Consider the following 22,589-nt stretch of genomic DNA (forward strand, 5'->3'; position numbering starts at 1 on the left):
AGCAGAGTCTGTAACCTGAAGCATATGTAACCTGAAGCGTATGTAACCCAAGGTACCACTGTATTGAGGTAGATGGACGCTGCCCCTTGGTCTGAAAAGAGTTCCCTGCTGAATGGTATTTCTTCACCTTTCCCCTCCATTTGGCACAACAGCACAAAAACTGTAATTTTAAATTACAGCCATAAATTTCCATGCAGTCTTCATATTAAATAATATGAACAATGGTAGTTAAGAAAGGGTTATGGAAGTACGAGTTTGGCTTTTATGGTTGAAGATGTTGAAAAAGGTTCTCCACAATCCACCTGGTAGGCGACTGCTTCTGAGACTGAACTTTTCACAAGTCCTACATCCAGATGCAAAAAAATAAAAAGACAATGTAGTACCATTTTTTAAAAAAAACCAAAAACTGGCCTTCTTTTTCTCTTCCCTTTTTTTGAGAGAAAGGGCTGGCTAAATTTTCAAACATATAAGCATGTTGTTTCAGATATGCACTTTCTATGCTGCCCTAGTCTCTCTCTCTCTCTCTCTCTCTCTCTCTCTCTCTCACACACACACACACACACACACACACACACAGAAAAGCCACACAAAGAACACAAGACAATGGATGGGATTCACAGCTTTGCCATCTCCATTCATTCCAGCAGGGCAAAGACAAGAGCGCTGGCTTCCAAAGGGAATGAATGGAGGCTGGGAAGCAGCAGCAGCAGCACCAGCACCTGGAAGGCCAGATGCCCAGAGGGCAATGGCAGAGCCGGGCTTATTCTATGGCAGCAGCAGGGAAGCTCAAAGACCATATTTCCTGTTGGTGACCTTGGGGGGCGGGCACATGCCGCTGGTGGGTGGGGCCAGAGGCAAAAGTAGGCAGAGCTACAGAAACAAAAAACAAAAAAACCCTCCTTTGTACTTTAACAGGCTACATGCCAGCCAAGCAAAACTGTGCGTATCTAAACACACAAACACAATTGTTTCTCCATCCTCCACCCGGGCAGGCACAAGGCATCAGTGCAGCTCAAGGGAATATTTTGGCTGGTCCAAAGCATTCGCGGAGGGCATGCAGCTGGGATGATGAGCATGAATGTGGCCTGGGAGACTCACAAGGGCCACAGAGAGAGGTCTGGAGCGCCCCGAGTTTCCTAACCCCTGCTGTGGAGCACCAGAACACACATCACGATTCACGGTATACTCCCGGGTCAAAAATGATGAAACTGATATCACGATACAGAGTTCACTTTCAGACAATATTTCTATATACAGTGGTACCTCGGGTTAGTAACTTAATTCGTTCTGGAGGTCCGTTCTTAACCTGAAACTGTTCTTAACCTGAAGCACTACTTTAGCTAATGTGGCCTCCCGCTTCCGCTGTGCCGCTGCCACGCAATTTCTGTTCTCATCCTGAAGCAAAGTTATTAACCCGAGGTACTATTTCTGGGTTAGCAGAGTCTGTAGCCTGAAGCGCCTGTAACCCGAGGTACCACTGTGTGTGTGTGTGTGTGTGTGTGTGTGTGTGTGTGTGTGTATGTATATGTATATGTATATGTATATGTATATGTATATGTATATGTATATGTATATGTATATGTATCCCCAGCCCTATTGCAAACCTGCTCCTTGGGGTTTTTGTGCGCATGCATGTGTGTGCAACCCCATCCAGAGCAGGCAAATTAATCTTTTGGCAGGACTGTTTGAGGGTGTCATCGTCCTCTTGCCAATTTCCCTCTCATCTCCCCTGGGCAGCTGTGACCTTGTTGCGAAATGCAGAGATCTTGCTGTGCAAGCTTTCACGCACTGGTGTCATGCCTCTGCGAGCAGAGTGGTATTGATTGCTGGGCGGGGGGGGGGGCTGGAGCCAGCGCTCCGACATAGCTTGCTCCTGCTCTCCGACCCGACTCTCCGGCATTTTCAGCTTTTGGGAGATGGCCCTCGAGAGCGAGAGTAGCATTTTCAAAATTAATTCAAGGTTGCTTTCCAGGAAATCGCAACAGGAAGTCCTCTTACACCCCCAGCCAGGGCTTTGTGTGTATGCCATCTCTTGCATTGCAATACTCCCCAAAGTTTCCAAATGGGTGGGATACGTGAGGCTGCTTTACATTTTAAAAGGTAAAGGGACCCGACCATTAGGTCCAGTTTTGACCGACTCTGGGGTTGCGGCGCTCATCTCGCTATATTCTCCGAGGGAGGCCAGCGTACAGCTTCCAGGTCATGTGGCCAGCATGACTAAGCCGCTTCTGGCGAACTAGAGCAGCGCACGGAAACGCCGTCTACCTTCCCGCCGGAGCGGTACCTATTTATCTACTTGTACTTTGACGTGCTTTTGAACTGCTAGGTTGGCAGGAGCTGGGACAAAGCAATGGGAGCTCACCCCTTCGCGGGGATTCGAACTGCCGACCTTCTGATTGGCAAGCCTTAGGCTCTGTGGTTTAACCCACAGCGCCATCCGCGTCCTGCTTTACATTTTGGGTTCCCCTAATAAGGTAAGGAGAAGACAGAGAGTTGCAAGAGGTGATTCCAAGCCACATCCCCATAGCAAAAAAAAGGGGGGGCTATGATGGCCCACTGCTATCTATAGGATTGTGGTCCCGCAATGACAGCCTTCCTATGTAAACACAACGTGTATCTGAAGGAAGGGAGGCAGAGGGAGCTTGCATTGTGTTCTGGGACAGGAGGTTTCTCTAACTGCACACGACAGCAGGTCTGTAAAAATAGTTGCGTATCTGTGTGTTTTTTTCCACTGGAGTTTGGCCATTTTAAGATCTGCATTTAAATAGACAGGCAGAGGGCCAGCTGCTGCTTGAATCAGACGTCAAACAGAACGAGCACCCTGCACCCAACCACCCACCCACCCGAGGAAGGCAGCTAAAATGCAGTGGTTTCTGAGCCCCAAAACAGAGCGATGTGGTTCAAATTCCCACTTAGCCATGAAGCTTGTTGGAGGACCCTGGGTCAGACATGATTGCAGAATCGTAGAGTTGGAAGGGACCCCTGGGGGTCATCTAGTCCAACCCCACTGCAATGCAGGAATCTCAGCTACAGCATCCATGGCAGATGGCCACCCAACCTCTGCTTAGAAACCTCAAAGGAAGCAGAGTCCACAACAGTCAAGCACATCTGTCAAAAACTGCCAGGCACATCCTCACATCTCAGACGCTGGAAAGAAGCTTTATTTGCAGAGATCAAAGAACGCAGCATACGACTAACTTAATTTATTACTGGGCGTTTGGCCTGTGTTAACATCTATCTCCTGCCTCTCCTCCAAGGAGCTGTGCATGCACCCACAGAGTGTGTTTTGCTTTATCCTCCTTATGACCCTGCGAGGTAGGTTAGGCTGAAAGATCTAAGAACGTGTGTGGAGGAGGGTGGCCGAGAGGATCCAGGTCTGGAAACCAAGCCTTATGAGGAACGGTCAAAGGAGCCTGGTATGTTTAGCCTGGATAGCAGAAGACCAAGAGGAGATAGGATAGACATCTTCAAATATCTCAAGGGCTGTCATGTGGGAGGTGGAACAAGCTCATTTTCTCCTGCTCTGGAGGGTAGGACTCGAACCAATGGCTTCAAGTTACAAGATTCCAACTAAACCTTAAGAAGAACTTTCTGAGGGCAAGAGCTGTTCGACAGTGGAACGGACGACATCGGAAGTTTTTTTGGGGGGGGTTAAGCAGAGGTTGGCTGGTCATCTGTTATGGATGCTTTAGCTGAGATTCCTGAATTGCAGGGGGTTGGACTATGAACCTGAAATTCTATGACGCTATGCACATTTTTGGGGTGAGTTGGGGGAACCCATCGATACACAGGAGCCCAAGCCTGCACCCAGAAGCAGAGCAACTCAAGCACAAAGCTTATCATCGTAGGCAGATCTACACCTTCACAAATCGCAAACGTCCCACCACCGCAAACACACACAAAGACATTCTGCTGATACTTAGCACTTTACTGGCTGATCCTTCCTACCAATCAACTTCCCCCTCCTTCCCCATTGCAACCACAGCGGTGCACAGTCGAAGGCGCAAGTGTTTTTTACAATAACTGAAGTCTGATGATGTACCAAGTTAGCAAAAGCTGCTCTTTAAAAACAACTCTTGTGGCGTTGTTGCCTTTTTAATATGAAGAGGAGCCAGAACTCAATGGTAGAATCTAGGCACTGCACCAAACTGGGAATCCTTGGCTTTCCAGCTAAAGCGGGAGTGGGAACACCCTGTATCCCTCGAAAACGTTGTTGGACTCCAACTCCCAGCAGCCCCAGCCCAGCATAGCCAATGGTAAGGGACGATGGCAGGTGTAGTTCAACAACTTCTCGAGGGCCACAGAATTCTCCATCCCTGAGCTAAATAGGAACAAGGCTGAAGAAGAAGAAAAAGTGTTCTCAGTTGGAGACATTGGAAATCTTTCACCATTTGAGGTCAGTGTTTAGAAACTCAGATATATAAGCTAGGCGCCAAATGGCTCCTTAAACTTAAAGGTTGCAGTCGCCAAAACGGAACAGCTAGTTGCCATTTTGGGGCAAGACAGATCTAAAGTCTTATTTTTCAAAGGATGGACTGACAGTGATTGTTTCTCAGTTAAACATCTGGATAGTTCAGATGACAACCGTGATCTAGGTCAAGAACTTAGAACTCAAAAGAAGAAGAGTCACTTGGCCCACATATATATTGGCCTATTCCTAACTCTTGTTCTTAACAGTTACTGTTCCTGCTCAGGCTGCACAGAAAAAGCACGTTGCTTCCTGAAATCCATCCCAATTTTGCAGATAAAAAGAAAGTACAACAGATAGAATCCTACAGGATGGGGTATTAGTGTGTGAAAACAGTCTAGATCAGCGGTTCTCAACCTGTGGGTCACCAGATGTTGTTGGAAAACAACTCCCATCTTCCCTGAGCTCTGGCCTTGCTAGCTAGGGGTGATGGGAGTTGTAGTTCAACAACATCTGGGGACCCACAGGTTGAGAAAGGCTGGTCTAGATCCAAGGATTTCCAGATGGTGGAGATGTCAGGCACCATTCTGGTGCCCAGGCATCCTCACTTGGTAGCAAGTGGTCGGAAGTCAGGGGCAAAATGCACCTGGCGCCTGGCTAATTTCTAACACTGTCCAAGGTCCATGTGCATCATACATTCACAGCAGTGTCATAACCCCTTAAAGCAGCCGTGGATTCTCCCAAAGAATCCCGGAAACTATACTTTTGTCCAGGGTGCTGAGAGTCATTGGAAGACTCTGCACCCCCCTTCCCCTCGCAGAGCTGCAATTCCCAGAGCGGTTTAACAATTGCGTCCCTCTTTCCCAGGGAACTCTGGGAATTGTAGCCCTGCGAGGCGACTAGAAGTCTCTCCGTTAGCAAACTACAGCTCCCGGAGTTCTTTGGGGGAAAGCCATGTGGTGTGGCGGTGCTTTGATTGCATCATGCGGGTGGACCCTGGAACCGCCATGGCTTCTGGGCTTCAACCATGCGTGCAGCCCATCGTCTTGCAGCAGACCCAGGCAGACAGCGCTGGAGGCAGATGAGGTCCTCACGGTGACCCCAAAATGACAAGTTTGTGAGCTAATGAACAGCAGCGAGCAACTCAAAGTGACAATAGCATGAACTGAGACACAGAGAAATCTACAGGCAGGAGCTCCCACAAAACAGGCCGTGTGAGTGCATTGCACCCCTAGGGCGTGTCATTTTAGGAGGCGAAACTTAATTTTTGCAGATTTCTTCAGCAAGGGTTCATAATAATAATAATAATAATAATAATAATAATAATAATAATAATAATAATAATAATTTATTATTTATACCCTGCCCATGTGGCTGAGTTTCCCCAGCAACTCTGGGCGGCTTCCAACAGAACACTAAAATACAATAACCTATTAAACTTTAAAAGCTTCCCTAAACAGGGCTGCCTTCAGATGTCTTCTAAAAGTTTGGTAGTTATTTTTCTCTTTGACATCTGTTGGGAGGGCGTTCCACAGGGCGGGCGCCACTACTGAGAAGGCCCTTTGCCTGGTTCCCTGTAACTTGGCTTCTCGTAGCGAGGGGACCGCCAGAAGGCCCTCGGCACTGGACCTCAGTGTCCGGGCAGAACGATGGAGGTGGAGACACTCCTTCAGGCATACTGGACCGAAAATATGCTTTTGAGCATGAGGAGTTCAGATCTGCTTGCCCGAATGGATGGCAGAGCAGGGCGCGGAAACTACCCTACTGTACGAAAGCAAAAAAATCGAGGTTGGCTTGCTCCACCGCTTTTGACCATGTGGCCCTCCGAAAGCTTGCCCAGGAGGGAATCCGGCCCTCGGACTGAGCTCAGCTCTCCGGAGGGAAAATGAAGATGTGTCACCCTTCTTCCTTTCGCTGTTTCGCCTCCAGCGCAAGCCCCTCTGCCCCTATACCCTGCCCCACACATCAAGACGCCCCCTCAAATTCTTGCCAAGCCAGGGCCTCCCAGCAACAGCGGCTTCCAAAATGCAGCCAACAGGCATTCACACCAACCAAAGACCTTTTAGCCATCACCCCCCACTTCCGGCTCCCTAGACCTCTGGCTACGTGCGGCTGGCAAGGAGGGGGGCTGGGTCAAAGGCGGGCAGTGCTGAGCAACTGGGCAAATTCCTGCACTGCAGCCACCAGTAACAGACGCAAGACAGGCTCCCCATTCATAAGAAGAGACACTTCGTTGACCCGATACCAGGAAAAGTGGCCCGCTTAATTTTATTTTTTGGGGTGAACTTAAAAAAAAAAAATCAGCCCTGAAGGCAGAGGATTTTTTTTATTTTTATTTTACAGGAGGTGACAGGGGACATTTTTATTTTACACGTCACTGCGGTAAACTGTAGGGTCTGGGTTTGGTTTTATTGTGAAAGAATAGAAGTTGATGCTTCCAGAGATTAAAAGCTAATTTTGATCACAGATTCCTCCAGGCCTGAATTTTGCATTCTGCTGAACGCCTGTGTGTCTGATCCAAGAGGCCTGCAAACATTTTGAGAATGTTAATGGAGTTAACCTCCAGAGAATCCCAAGAATCTCGGCTGTCTTAAATCTTACATATCGACAAAGACCAAGCTTCTAGTCCTCATGAAAGGGGAAAGTGCTAGGGCTGTTGTTCTTCCTGAGAGGCCCGGGAGCTCACCTGCCAAGCATCCAAAGGAAAAATGAATGGAAAATCAGATTATCCCCATTCTGCTCCCCCCACAAGGACGTCTGGAATTTTCTCAATTCCCTTTCTTAATGTTCATTTAATTTTTAATTCCCCTTTTCGTTCGCCTTCCTGTATTGCCATGCACAAGGCACACTGACGAGTTGAAGAAGCAACAAGACACACAACACAGATCACAATATAACAATCCGACCCAACGCAAATCAGCCATTAAAAGAGACTTGTTATAAAGGACTACAAGCTTGCCTCCGAGATATTGCAAGCCTGAGTCCAGGCAACCTCAATAAAGTCGGTCACACACATTTCTTGGTTTCCTGGGGCATATAAAAGTCATACCGTGCTGTAGCCCATTAACCCAGCGCCGCCCCCCCGAAAGGGTGGGACAGAAAACCCCCACCTATCCAGCTCCACTCTTGAGGTCAGAAGAGGGGTGACAGTAGCGGGGGGGGGGGGTTCGTCCCCTGAAAGCGCTAAGCTGCCTGCACCTGCATCCTCGTAGGGAGCAATATCTGCGAGATGCAATTATGCAAAGCCCAATCAAAGCAGTATGTGCTTATAGTCAATAATCCATTAGGATAGGGCGCAGAACTAGGTGCTTGGCAACCAGGCCTGGAACCGTGCATATCTGAGCAGTGGCGTAGCGTGGGTTGTCAGCACCCGGGGCAAGGCAAGTAATTTGCGCCCCCTAACCCGTGGATTTGCGCCCCCTAACCCTAACCCCCAGATGTTGCGCCTGGTGCGGCCGGGCCCCCCTGCACCCCACACGCTACACCACTGTATCTGGGTACGATCAAGGGGCGAGAAGTGGGGAACTTGCATTAGGCCTGGGTGAGGGATACAACCCGGCGGACCTACATTCTGCCTTGTAACTGACCCAAGCGGGACAGAGAGCATGCGACTCTTAATCTCAGGGTCGTGGGTTCGAGCCCCATGTCAGGGGGTTGGGCTAGATGACTCCTGTGTCCTCCCTTCAAACTCTACAATTCTTATGTTGACAGACCAAGGAGGGAGAGGGAGGCCACATTCAGACCACTATGATACCACTTTAAACAGCCATGGCTTCCCCCAGAGAATTCTGGGAGTTGTTGCCTGTTAAGGATGTTATGAGCCATTACGAGACGCACCCCCAACACACACCATTCCCCACTCATGGAGCTACAATTCCTCTAATAAGGTAAGGAAGGGATGAAGGGTGGCACTGTGGTCTAAACCACTTAGCCTCTGGGGCTTGACAATCAGAAGGTCGGCGGTTCGAATCCCCGCGACGGGGTGAGCTCCCGTTACCCGGTCCCTGCTCCTGCCAACCTAGCAGTTCGAAAGCACGTCAAAGTGCAAGGAGATAAATAGGTACCGCTCCGGCAGGAAGCATTTCCGTGTGCTGCTCTGGTTTCACCAGAAGCGGCTTAGTCATGCTGGCCACCAAGACCCAGAAAAATTGTCTGCGGACAAACGTTGGCTCCCTTGGCCAGTAAAGCGAGATGAGCGCCGCGACCCCAGAGTCGTCCGCAGCTGGACCTAACAGTCAGGGGTCGCTTTACCTTTACTGCCCAGCAGAAATTAACAAACTACATCTCCCAATATTATTTGGGAGAAACTGTGAGTGTTTTTGAAGTGGCATCACAGTAAATCGAAGGCATGGTGTAAATGTGGTCAGAGTGAGCCCAACCCTACAGAGCAGCCAATTGAAAATTCAGCAATGGGAAAAAACCACACCAAAAAAAAGTTTGTTAGACCACTCCAGGAATTGCAGCTCTGTGAAGAAGAAGAAGAAGAAGAAGAAGAAGAAGAAGAAGAAGAAGAAGAAGAAGAAGAGGAGGAGTTTGGATTTGATATCCTGTCTTTCACTCCCCTTCAGGAGTCTCAAAGCGGCTAACATTCTCCTTTCCCTTCCTCCCCCACAACAAACACTCTGTGAGGTGAGTGGGGCTGAGAGACTTCACAGAAGTGTGACTGGCCCAAGGTCACCCAGCAGCTGCATGTGGAGGACTAGGGACGCGAACCCGGTTTCCCAGATTACGTGACTACCGCTCTTAACCACTACACCACACTGGCTCTCAGTGAGGGGCAAGGGGAGGTGTCCGAACAACTCTCAGCACCCTCTCAGCATGACTGTTTAAAAAGTGGTATCGCAGTGCTTTGAATGTTCGGCGCGAATGGGGTCAGAGACCACCTTAAAGGTAAAGGGACCACCATTAGGTCTAGTCATGGCCAGCATGACTAATCCGCTTCTGGCGAAACCAGAGCAGTGCACAAAATGCTGTTTACCTTCCCGCCGGAGCGGTACCTATTTATCTACTTGCACTTTGACCTGCTTTCAAAATGCTAGGTTGGCAGGAGCAGGGACCGAGCAACGGGAGCTCACCCCGTCACGGGGATTCGAACCGCCGACCTTCTGATCGGCAAGTCCTAGGCTCTGTGGTTTAACCCACAGCGCCACCCGCGTCCCTTACCTGCGTCCCTTACCGCCTTACCTGCGGAGAAATCAATCTAATACAGTATTCAGCAATGGGTAACACACAATAAGGAAACCAGGGAAAGTTTCCTGCCTGTTCAGAAATTTGGCCGCAAATGTTCATCTCTTTAGCAGAATAAGAGAGAGAGAGAGAGAGAGAGAGGAGAGAGAGAGATTGTGTGTGTATTCAGTCTTTGCCAAGCCAGCATCCGCAGCCAACCACAACCCGGATTTTTATTTTTTATGGGTTGTGGGGGTGCTTTGCAGCATTCGACCTTCCCACCAGCTCTCCTTGGCAGCCATCCCTGGGAAGAGCAATTCCCTACCAAGACCTCTCCGGAGGAGAGGAAGACTCCCTTTAGGCACCGGTGTCGGCTTTTATTTTTACCCCTTCAGCTGCTTCCTCCCCTGGGCTAGCTGGGATGTAGAGAACTTCCCCCTCCTCGCCCCCCAGCCCAACTTACTTGAGAACTTTTATCCTCTGTTCTTAAGCCCATTTCCCCCATTGTCTTCCCAACTCACACATGTCCTGAACTGAAGCCAGCCCGGCTGAGCCCTTCCAGCACAACTACAGCCCCAGAAAGGGCGGGGGGGGGGAGGAGAGGAGAGAGAAAGCCAAGCGGCAGGGGGCTGTAACTACAAAGAACCGCAAAAAAAAAATTGGACGCCCCAAATTCTGCTGTTCAGAAAGCACCACATTTCTGCCTGGAGAGAACGTCGGCGTCCCCCACTTTCCCAACGAGGTCTGTACATCTGAACTGCAGCAGTTTTTTTAAAAAAACAATAGAAGTCATTAAAATACACACACGCAGACAAAACACACACACAGTTCATTGAATGATAAGAGTTGGAAGGAGCCCCCCAAGAGTCATCTAGTCCAGCCCCGGAAATACAGGAATCATCTTAGAGGTAATGTGGTACAATGGGTCAGCTAGTCTGGCTGCTATAACCAGACTGGATTACTAGCTTCCATGCCGATATTTTATTTTTACTGTCACGCCTCAACTTTTTACTTGGGGGGGGGGGATGTGCTAAAAAGACAAAACCGTGCGTTTTAAATATGCGCGTTGTGTTTTATTTCTTTTTTTAACATATTGACAATTCTGAGCCCTTCCTGGAGAGGGGAAGTGGAGAACGTGGGGTGCGAGAGCAAATAAGACAGAGGCTTTGGGGGGGGGGAGAAAGACAGAGAGAAGGGAGAATGTTCCCCTGCATTCTATTCCTGAGCTTCTAAACTCCATGGAGACGGCACATCCTAGCAGCGATGCCAGTGCCGAGGCTTTAAAAGAGCCCGTTTTAGAAGCCAAGATTCCTGCAGCCCTCCGGAAAAAACGGCATCTATTCAGATTCCTTCCAAAAGGGTAGGGGAAGACCCTTATTGGAAAGTGGGGGGAGGGGCATGTTGCTTTGTACCAAGTTAAGGCTTCCTGGCAGTGGCGTAGCGTGGGTTGTCAGCACCCGGGGCAAGGCAAGTAATTTGCGCCCCCTAACCCGTGGATTTGCGCCCCCTAACCCTAACCCCCAGGTGTTGCGCACGGTGCGGTCAGCCCCCCCTGCACCCCCCACGCTACGCCACTGCTTCCCGGCCCTTGTTTGCAACTTCAAACAAAACACACACACCCCAAATCCAAATCATCAACTGTGTTCGACACCAACCCGGGTAGCGGGCTCCAGAATTGCCCATCCAACTCTGCACCCCAGCTCTCCACCTCAGTTCACAACAGGAACTTAATAATCAAAACACAAGAGTTAGAAAAAACGAGCACTCCCTAAGAATAGCAGGAGCAACTGCTCAGGTTTCCTTGGAGGGCGGCAAAACCAGAACCAGGAACTTGACTGCCTGTTAGCTTTCCTTTCTGCTCTGTTCACATTCCTAAGTCTACTTCATCCTAAAGGCGGGCATCTTTCAACGCATCACAGCACGTTTTGCAGGCACGTGCCAAGAAAGCTATCACAAAATTTGGCCAAGTATGCACAACGAAAGAGGACCAATTACTTTCCTGCTTTCCTACTTTCCTGCCATGCATTCGTCCACAAGGTGCAGGGTCAAGTCTGTTTTCTTAAAACATGAATTCTCCTCCAGCCTTCCCAAATCCCAATCCATTTGTACAGATCAAAACTGGCACCTTAACTCAGGCTCGGACACTTTCTGGTTGGCAGAGAAGGCTCAAGAACTAGGAGAATGCAGTCCCCTCGTGACTTTCCTCCCTCTAAATTCCCTTGCACCCAGCGATGACACCCAAGGTGTCCCATGGGCGTTGGCTACCTCTGCACCTCCAGGGAAGGTGATGAAAAGGAAAAGAGCTTCTCTTTCATCCTCTCCCCCACAGAAGCCAGTAGCAGCAAAGCAAAGCAAGAAAACTTCCATGCTACTCCCTGCCTGCCCCGGGAATGACAAAAACAGGTGGTTGACACAAACAGGTGGCTCCCAAGCCCTGACCCCGTAATTTAAACCTCCACCTGCAATTTAGGAAGGCCAGAGAGGAGATGCCACGAGGATTACACCTGTTGCACCAACTCCATCATCCTGTCTGGGGCACACGCCCCTCGGAGGTGCCGCTCCTCCTCATTAGCCGGTGCAACGTCACAGCTACGAGCAGGTAAGACGAAGGAGGAAAAGGAATGCAGGAAACTTTTATGTTTTTTTTAATTGCCTCTTTAAAAAACACACACACACACAGAAAACTTGAAGATCGGCATGTCTGATGTCTGAGGGTTGGAGGGATAGGAACATGCCTGAAAACTGTATGGTATATGGGACTGAAAACACTGAAGTTACAGGCAGAAGAAGAGGAGATGGGTTTTCCATTGGCTTCAATGGAGGAACAAACACAACACCCAAAGTAAGGTGGCTTGATAATCGATACACAGCCCCACACCCCGAGTTCCAAACATGCAAAGGGGGAGACAATGAAAGGATCTGTTTCTCGCTTTGTGATGAGCAGGTATTGTCAACCCTTTCCAAAAACACAGGACCCAAACATGCACTTGGGGTCCGTTTCTTAATTTCTTACAATATATTTTCCTGGTGACAGTGGTCGTGTTGGAACCCAACCTTGGATCAGGCCACAACTCACAAGTGAGTCCTGAACCACCAGCTGAAGGCCAGTGCTCCGGCGAATTCCTGACACAAAGGGTCAGATTCAACTACCTCATTCTGCTAATGGAAGGCAGACAAAGGACTCCCACTAACGCCATGGGGTTTTCCCTCCCCGCAAATCTGCTCTGGAGGGGTGAACTTCTCAGAATGGCATGGGGTCAGGCGGAGAGGGAAGATGGCCTTGTTGAGCAAGCAGAAACTCTTGTGCTGATGGAATGACCTCCTTAGCATTGCAATGAATTCCACCCAGAGTTAAGAAGAATTGCAAAACATCTCCCTGCCTTATGGATTTGTTATATTCCGAGAATAGGAAGGTTCCGGAATACCACATCTCTCTCTCTCTCTCTCTCTCTCTCTCTCTCTCTCTCTCTCTCTCACTCTCTCTCTCTCTCTCTCTCTCTCTCTCTCTCTCTCTCTCATTTGTAACAGGGGAAAGGAGATTTGATGGAAGGAGAGATGCAGAAGAGGCAACATCTCTGACAGTTGAGCATTATCATGGCTCTGCACATTTCAAGTGAAAGAAAGGAACCCATCACTGATTCACACTCTTTGTTCGCCTGGCCCAGTGAAGTCTACTCTGAGCTGCAAACGGTCTCCATTGCCTCAGGCAGAAAAAGTCTCTCCCATCACTTCCGATCTGATTCTTTTTGCCAGTGACATTGAGAATTGAACACTGGGCCTCCCGTGGTACAAAAGCCCGGCTTTGCCATCAGCTATGTCAAGGCAAACAGCAAGGAAGCCAAGCCTTGTGTGTTGAGGTTTAGGAAGTCCCTGGCAGATCTCAGGGCCTCATTCGATCCAAAGCACAACTGCCAAGAACTTCACAGACGACCCTGAGTCGTTGCAAATGGTCTGCTGTCCTCCTTCTAAAAGTTGAGGCCAAACAGCAAGCTATGAACCCAGTCCAAACCTCTCCTCTGTTTACCTGCCTACCGCGCAGGGTCGTAAGGAGGATTATGAATATTGCACTTGAAACCCACTAGGTGAGAGCCCATACTTCTTTTCCGATAAAGCGTGTTCTCCTTCATGGAGAGCACGTGTTGCGGTGGGGGCCACCAGGACACTCCAAAGTTGGGGGGCGGGCTAATTGATCGTTGGCCACTGATACGATTGGAGCTTCCCTTGTTGTTGGGAAGAAGTTAATGTTGCCATTTTTTGATTGACAGCCAGAAATAGTAAAACTCCTTGCACGAGGCTAAGGCTTCCTCTTTTCGCCCGTGCATCAGATTGCCCGTCCCTCCCTCCCTAGAATAGGGTTGTTCGCTTTGACCTTGCTATGCCTGTCATGGGGTCATCTGCTTTGGAGCGGGGGCCTAGTAGGAATTTTGTCCATCTGGCTGATTGGCTGGGGCCATTTGGTTTTTGCCTACTGCGTAGCAAATCGTCACAACTTGTAAGGTTCGCGGTTAGGCATTGGTTTATGGTTTGGTTGGTTGAGGGGCATGGATTGGCTGTGCCTGCCCCTCTAATGTTGCTGCTGCAAGGGATTCCGTTAAAGGAATTGGGGGCTAACTATTGCTTGTCCACTCTGTCAAGGGGGCTCGGGCCATAGCAATGAGCTCCTGGTTGCATTTGGGGTGAGGGCAGGTTCCCTGCTCCGCGTAACCCCCAAGTGTATTCCCCCATTCTGACTTTCGCATCATGCAGAATGTCAGTCTGTCCCCCATGATGGGGGCAGATAGTCGCAACCAATGCCTAAGCAACCACTCACAAATTTGTATTTTAATAAAGTTGTGGCCAAAATTATGCCAAAAATCTTAAACAAAAACTTCTGTGTGATGTGTGAGTTATTGGGGTGGACCTGGGGAACTCGACACGCAAAACCACCAGGGGCTTTCATGGGAACTTCCAAGCTATCACACTTGGGTCCACAGTTTTTAGGAAACAAACGCTTTGATCAGTGTATAGGAACCCGCAGCTCCTCAAATGCTGCGTAACTACAACTTCCATCGTCGCCGACGACTGGCCTTGCTGGCTGGGGCTGATGGGAGTTGGAGTCCAGGAACATTTTTCAGAGGGGTGCCTGCAGTATGGAACTGCCCTACCCACCTCCTGTTGAGCAGCCCCACCCCGCCCAAAAAAGATCAGTAGCAAGAACGGTAAGGCAAGAGAGGGCCCTGGACTTCTCACTTGCTCTAAAATATACAAATGTCTAGAGAGCTGTAAAGTTCCAATATCTGGCTTAGATCAATCTGCGTCTGCAGCTCTAAACCAATGTGCCAAATCTTTGCAACCCTGAGCCCTGGCCACACACAACATCTGGACTCTGCTCAAAGCGGCATTTTTGCATCTCAGGGATTAGTTACTCGGTTAGCTGGCTTTATAGCCCTAAACTAGGCATGTCCAAAGTCGGGGGCCTAATTTGGCCCGCTGGGCGGTTTAATACAGCCCCTGTGGCAGTCTATCTCCTGGAGTAAAATCCTAAAAGAAGGCCCTCTTTGAAAAAAGTTTGGGCACCCATGCCCTAAACAGTGCAGGCCCCAGATACCTGAAAAAAACGCCTTCTCACTAAAGACCCACTCGGGCACCGAGATCAGCAGAGGTAGTTCCTCAGCACTCAGAAGCCAAGGGGTGGGTGGTCCAGACAGAGAGGGCATTTTCTGTGGCAGCCCCTAAGTTGTGAATCTCCCTCCCCACAAAGCTGCACCCGACACCTTCAGTATACAGCTTCTGGAAAATGCTGAAAACACACCTTTCCACTCTGGCTTTGGACACCTGAGGGGGATATTTTAGGACCTGCCTTATTCCTGTGATTGCAAGTTGTTTTAAACACTATTAGGAAGAACTTCCTGACAGTAAGAGCTGTTCGACAGTGGAATTTGCTGCCAAGGAGTGCGGTGGAGTCTCCTCCTTTGGAGGTCTTTAAGCAGAGGCTTGACAACCATATGTCAGGAGTGCTCTGATGGTGTTTCCTGCTTGGCAGGGGGTTGGACTCGATGGCCCTTGTGGTCTCTTCCAACTCTATGATTCTATGATTCTATTTTTAACCTGTTGTTTTTTTTAATTGCTGCAACCTGGGACCTCAGGGCAAAGGGCAGGTAATAGGAAGGCCAGGAATGGGGAGCCTTTTAAAAATGCAGCGCCCACATTCCCTTCCGGGAAAAGCTCCAGGGGCCACATGCCAGAAATGGGTGGTGCCAGAAGCAAAAGCCTAGGCCAGGCCAGTGTTTGCATAGCTGCCCAGAGTGGCTGCAACCCAGTCAGATGGGCAGAGTGCAAATAAAATTTATTTTTATTATTATTATTATTATTATTATTATTATTATTATTATTATTATTATTATGGCTCTGTCTATGGCCCCATCTGCACGATATACTTACAAGTATAATCATACCACATTAGGTTCTTATGGCTCCTCTCAGAAAATATTGGGAACTGCCATTTGTTGAGGGTATTGGGGTTGTTTAGGTAAAGGTACCCCTGCCCGTACGGGCCAATCTTGACAGACTCTAGGGTTGTGCACTCATCTCACTCTATAGGCCGAGAGCCAGCGCTGTCCGCTGACGCTTCCGGGTCACGTGGCCAGCATGACGAAACTGCTCTGGCGAGCCAGCACAGCACACAGAAACGCCGTTTACCTTCCCGCTAGTAAGCAGTCCTTATTTATCTACTTGCACCCGGGGGTGCTTTCAAACTGCTAGGTTGGCAGGCGCTGGGACCGAGCAACGGAAGCGCACCCCGCCGCAGGGATTCGAACCACCGACCTTTTGATCGGCAAGTCCTAGGTGCTGAGGTTTTACCCACAGCGCCACCCGCGCCCTGTTGGGGTTGTTTAGGAGACCCCTATTCCCCTCACGGAGCGACCGTTCCCAGAATTCCCTGGAAATCTCAGAGTGGTTTAACAGTCAGCCCCTCTTCCCAGGGAATTCTGGGAATAGTCTTTCCATGAGGGGAATAAGCGTCAACTCTCAGCACCCTTAAGAAACCGCATTTCCCAGAATCCTTTGGGGGAAGCCATGCCTTCTAAAAGTTGTGGTGTTTTAAACATGCAGCAGCTTCCTTTGTCCCTCAGGCCCCATTTCAGCCCCCCCCCGGCCACTTAGGGGGCTCCCTTTAGCGGCCAAGACCAGGGTTTGAGCAGTTTAAAGAGAGCCAAGCCAGCCCACACAGTGCAGGTGGGAAGGCCCTCTCCAACTTTTATCCGGGCTTCTGGGAGCATGCGATTGAGGGTGGGGAGGCACAGATTAATTTTTTAAAAGCAGGCAGAGCAACCGATGCACATTTTACCTTTGTGCAGCAGGTCAGTTCCGTTGTTTTGGCATTGTTTTCGAAAACACAGAAACAGAAAATTCCCCCAAAAAAAAAATGCAACCAAACCAAATTAGGTTTATGTATCTTGAGGAGGCACTTTAGTTTCAAAACAGGATGCAAATATCGATGCAAATAATGAAATAACAACAGAAGGGAAAACTGGGTCGGGAAAGGGTAAGGAAGGGATGGGGAGGGAAAGAGGGCAGTAGGTCAGATCCTGAGCACACACACCCTCTTGGTTCTCTAACCAGACAAGCAAGAGGCGTTATCATTCTTCAAGGACACAATCCAGCTGCACACGTGGGGTGCAAAGGAGGACAACTGAAGGATGCAAGGCGGTGGGAGGGTGTGCGGTTTGGGAGGAATTCTGTGGGCCAGAAAGGGGAGCAGGGAGGCCTGGGAGGGCCGCATTTCCAGATCCGACAGCCATTCCCAACAGGGTGCCCACTGGGAAGCTTTGTAGATGCAAGTCAACCCTTACCTTCCCCTTCCTCTGGTGTCATGGAAGGGATGCCCAGGCTAAAGCAAAAAGGATACATTTTCACCGCTCCCGATTTGGTGCCGATGGCCATGATTCGTAGCTTGGGGTCGAAGGCCAAGGAGCTGGGCTGGTTGGGGAATCCATGCTCCACAGTCTGGAAGGGGAGAGGAGAAAAATATGTTTTAGTTATTATGCTACAACAGCAGCAAGAATACTCATCGCAAAGTATTGGAAGACACAAGATCTACCCACTCCGGAAGAATGGCAGATGAAGGTGATAGACTACATGGGACTGGCTGAAATGACTGGCAGAATCCGAGACCAGGGGAAAGAGACGGCGGAAGAAGATTGGAAGAAATTTAAAATTTATCTTAAGAAATATTGTAAAATTAATGAGTGTTAAAATGTCGTGGTTAAGAAAGTAAGGGATTACAGCGGAAAAAGATTAAGTAAAAGAAAAGGAAAGGAAACAATTGGATAAAATTAAGGGGAGGATTTGCTGAAATAAATTTGGAAATTGGAATGCAGAAAGGGGAGGTATGGGGAAGTCGGTGAAATAAGGTTCAAGGGAAAAAAGGATTTGAAATTATACATGTTTGTTTGTCTTTGTGTGTGTATGTTTGTATTGTGTATTATGTGTGTTTTTATAATTTGTGAAAATTCAATAAATATATATTTTTTTTTAAAAAAAGAGAAAAATATGTTTTAGTTACACCACGGTCGGGGAGGGGTGTGTGGCAAAGGGCTCCATAGGAATCTCTTCCAGAATGGAGAGCTGAATGAGAAGCTGGCGGGGCTCCAGAGCAAGAACGCATGCCTACAGATTAAACGAAAAACGCTGCATATGCTTGTTTCTTGAAATTCTCACTGTCGACCCAATCAACTTTATTGCAGGCAGCCAAAGGACATTACAATTTATGGCATTACAGAATAGTAGAACTGGAAGGAACCCAACCGTCGTCTAACCCCGTGTTTCCCAGCCTCTGGTCTCCAGCTGTTTTCGGACTACAATTCCCATCATCCCTGACCACTGGTCTTGCTAAGGATGATGGAAGTTGTAGTCCAAAAAACAGTTGGAGACCAAAGGTCAGGAAACACCGATTTCTAGTGCAACCCTCTGCAACGCAATTCATATATGAAATATAAAACTTCTGAAGCGATACACCAATTAATTTGGCGGGGAAACTTGTTACGGAGCGTCAGGGAACCACAGTGAATTCTCAATATTGAGAATTATAATGTATTATACATTTGAATCCAGTAATCCCCCCCCCCGATAGCTATTAACTGTGACTCTCTGCCACAAGTTTCTTCTCCAAATTCATGTATTGCTTCAGGAGTTTTATATTTTGTATATAAATTGTATTGCAGGAGGTTGAGACTAGATGGCCCTTGGGTCCCTTCCAACTCTTGCTATTCCACAATTAGAATGCAGAACAAGAAGCAAGAATTAGAAGTTTATATATGTATGTGTTACACACACACAGAGTGTTCCCCTGCCATAGAAACACTGCATATTGCAAAGGTTATCTGCAGAATCCTCTTGTTCATCTTAAGAAAGGTGGTGGCTGGGTCTGTACAGATCCCATCACTCTGCGCATGCTCCGAAGACATGCACAAGAGCCCAATCACAGGAGCGGATTCATCAGTCCAAGGGCCACCTCTTGTTCAAAGGCAACCTTCCAGGGGCCGCAGACCAGGGGTGGGTGGAGCCAGAGACAAAAGTGGGTGGGGAAACACATACAAATGAGACTATTGTAGAGTCGGCTAGTTTTAAGACACACTCACAGACTCTTTTCTATCCTCCATCCCAATGTGGCCTAGGCCAGGCCAGTGTTTGTATAGTCGCCCAGAGTAGCTGCAACCCAGTTGGATGGGCGGGATGCAAATAAATTTTATTATTATTATTATTATTATTATTATTATTATTATTATTATGGCTCTGCCTGTGGCCCCATCTGCACGATATACTTAAAAGCATCATCATACCACTTTAGGCCCTTATGGCTCCCTTCAGAAAATATTGAGTACAGCCATTTGTTGAGGGCTATGGGCTTGTTTAGGAGACCCCTATTCCCCTCACGGAGCGACCGTTCCCAGAATTCCCTGGGAAACTCAGAGTGGTTTTAACAGTCAGCCCCTCTTCCCGGGGAATTCTGGGAACGGTCTTCTGCGTGAGGGGAATAAGGGTCAACTCTCAGCACCCTTAACAAACCACATTTCCCAGAATCCTTTGGGGGAAGCCATGCCTTTTTAACATTGTGGTATTTCAAAAGTACCTCAGGTTAAGAACTTAATTCGTTCCGGAGGTCCGTTCTTAACCTGAAACTGTTCTTAACCTGAAGCACCACTTCAGCTAATGGGGCCTCCCACTGCCACTGTGCCGCCACCGCCGCGCGATTTCTGTTCTTATCCTGAAGCAAAGTTCTTAACCTGAAGCGCTATTTCTGGGTTAGCGGAGTCTGTAACCTGAAGCATATGTAACCTGAAGCGTATGTAACCCGAGGTACCACTGTATATGGCACGGAGATGGCCTCAGCACCAAGGCAGCTTCCTTTGTCCCTCCGGCCCCATCTCAGCCCCCCAACCAAGGCCGCTTTGGTGGGCTCCCTTTAGCAGCCAAGACCTGGGTTCGAGAAGGTTAAGGAAAGCCAAGTCAGCCCACGCAGTGCAGGTGGGAAGGCCCTCTCCAACTTTTATCCGGGCTCCTGGGAGGAGACGCTTGAGGGCGGCCAGAAAGGAGGAACAGATTAATATTTTTAAAATATATAAAAATTGGCCGAGAGCTCGGTGCAAAGCAGCCACTCCTTCCTCATCTCCCCAGAGAACGTTTTCAGCCAAGGGCTGCGTTATTATTTTTCTCCCATCCTTGGACCCGGCAGACAAATGAATCTTTTCAGCCAATTCCAGCTTCGCGTCTCTCGGGCTCAGAGGTCAATGCAAGCGAACATTCAGCGGAGAGAGGAAGGCAGGGAGAGAAATAATCTGCATGCATATATATATATATATATATATATATATATGGAAAAGGCTATCGAGTAGTTGAGTTTCCAGCTTCCTCTCCTTGCTCGGCCCCCAAAGCAGACCACACAGAAAATGAAGCCAGGGTGCCCTGACAAGGAGGCCTCTCCCCATGGCACAAAAACAGGAGGCGGCAGAAAATAGAAATCCAACATGGCCCTGCCTAGGTTGCAGAAGGGTCTAGCATTTAGGAGCTGAGCAAAGGAATGATCCCAAAGCAATGGGGAGGCCATGCTGGACACCTGCCAGCTTGCAAAACAAAGAGGGGCTTACATTTTCTTCCACCCGGAAAAAAGGAAGCCAGAACAAAGAGGTTGACCAAAGCTTGTGTTTCACATTCTCCACCCAGGTAGAACCGCAGAATCACACCGACTTGGCTCACGGAGAAGCGGGCAGGGAATCCTTTTCAGCCAGAGGGCCGCACGGCCTTCTGGGGGCCACATGTGAGTGGTGGGTGGGACCAGGGCAATGATTGCTAGCTTTCCCTTTGTACAATAGGCTAGCTCAGGCATAGGCAAACTTGGCCCTCCAGATGTTTTGGGACTACAACTCCCATCATCCCTGACCACTGGTCCTGTTAGCTAGGGATGATGGGAGCTGTAGTCCCAAAACATCTGGAGGGCCAAGTTTGCCTATGCCTGGGCTAGCTTCTATACACACAGAGAGACGCACTCTATCCCATGGGTAGGCAAACTAAGACCCGGGGGCTGGATCCGGCCCAATCGCCTTCTATATCTGGCCTGCGGACGGAGCGGGAATCAGCGCGTTTTTACATGAGTAGAATGTGTCCTTTTATTTAAAATGCATCTCTGGGTTATTTGTGGGGCTTGCCTGGTGTTTTTACATGAGTAGAATGTGTCCTTTTATTTAAAATGCATCTCTGGGATATTTGTCGGACATAGGAATTTGTTCATTCCCCCCCAAAAAAAATATAGTCTGGCCCGCCCATAACGTCTGAGGGACAGTGGACCGGCTCCCTGATGAAAAAGTTTGCGGACCCCTGCTCTATCCTCTATCCAGGCAAGCAAGAGGCATGTGATTCCTGCATTGCAAAGGGTTGGACTACATGGCCCTTGAGGTCCCCCCCCCCAAATGACAGTTCTAGGGTTCCATGTTCAGAGCTCAAGCAGATCGGAGCTTAACAAACTTGGGACCAGTTTACCTACGAGATCGCCTTACCCCACAGGTGCCCACTCGACCGCTTCGACTGGTGGAATTGGAACTACTATAAGCACCACGTAACACCCATTCCACCTTTGTAAGAACTTAGCCGTCTGCACTTTGGAACTCCCTGCCCATTGACATAAGGCAGGCACCTCCACTGTACGCTCTTCGGAGCCTGCTAAAAACATTTTTTCCCCAGACAAGCCTATCTCTGTGCATAGCATGAGGCTCTTAATCTCAAGGTTGTGGGTTTGAGCCCCACGTTGGGCAAAAGATTCCTACATTGCAGGGGGTTGGACTGGATGACCCTCGGGGTCCCAACTCTACAATTCTGTGATGCCCAGATGATTCAGAAGTTGAGGTAATTTTAATCTCTTTTAGTATTTTAACTTTTGTATGTATTAAAGCAGGGGTGTGCATTTTCCTTGATTTCCCTGCTTTAGCTCCTTGTAAACCGCTTCGAAGTTTTGTTTGGTTTTTACAATCAATCGGTGTATAAATCTTATGAAATAAATAAATAAGGGCACATCCCAGCCAGGCAAAAACGCACAAGGACAGAAACACACATGCTGAAGGGGCGTGGCCTGGCTAGTGTCCTTGGGGCCAGAAAAGAGAGCTCTGTGGGGCCGCATTTGGCACAACAAAGTGAAGAACTGAACACAAAGGCAATTCAAAACGTGCCATCAAGGAAATCAGGATTAAGGGAAATGAGCATAAAAGACTGCATTGATTTTTATCCTCCTCTGCCCCCAAGCAGCTCAGCATGCCACAAAGTGCTTGTCACCTGTTCCCTCCGTACCTTGAAATCACTGGCTGAAATAACGCAATTAGAATGTTAGATTGCTTTCGGAATGCTTTCAATGATGTTGTTTTAATTATGTGTTTGCTGTGCTAGGCTCCTTTGGGAGGAAGGACGGTATATAAATTGAATGAACATTGGTAATAATATTTTTAAAAGCACCACAACCCTGCGAATTAGATTAGAGAGAGAGAAAAAG

The 22,589-nt window shown here is 48.7% G+C and overlaps 1 protein-coding gene across 7 annotated transcripts in view; it reads right to left on the reverse strand.

Moving 5' to 3' along the window:
* The window catches only part of LLGL1 (LLGL scribble cell polarity complex component 1), an 89,455-nt gene that overhangs the window by 41,361 nt on the left and 25,505 nt on the right, over window positions 1-22,589 (reverse strand). For 5 of the 7 annotated variants that reach the window (XM_082199645.1, XM_082199643.1, XM_082199646.1 and 2 more), the window contains exon 2: window positions 17,463-17,560. In XM_082199645.1, the coding sequence (XP_082055771.1) occupies window positions 17,463-17,560 (98 nt within the window). Of the gene's footprint in view, window positions 1-17,462; window positions 17,561-19,395; window positions 19,521-20,700; window positions 20,833-22,589 lie in introns of those variants that run through there. The other 2 variants (XM_082199647.1, XM_082199648.1) reach the window with 2 other exon arrangements.

The sequence above is a fragment of the Podarcis vaucheri genome (genome assembly GCF_965113315.1).
Source record: "Podarcis vaucheri genome assembly, chromosome: 14".
In the NCBI taxonomy this organism is placed as follows: domain Eukaryota; kingdom Metazoa; phylum Chordata; class Lepidosauria; order Squamata; family Lacertidae; genus Podarcis; species Podarcis vaucheri.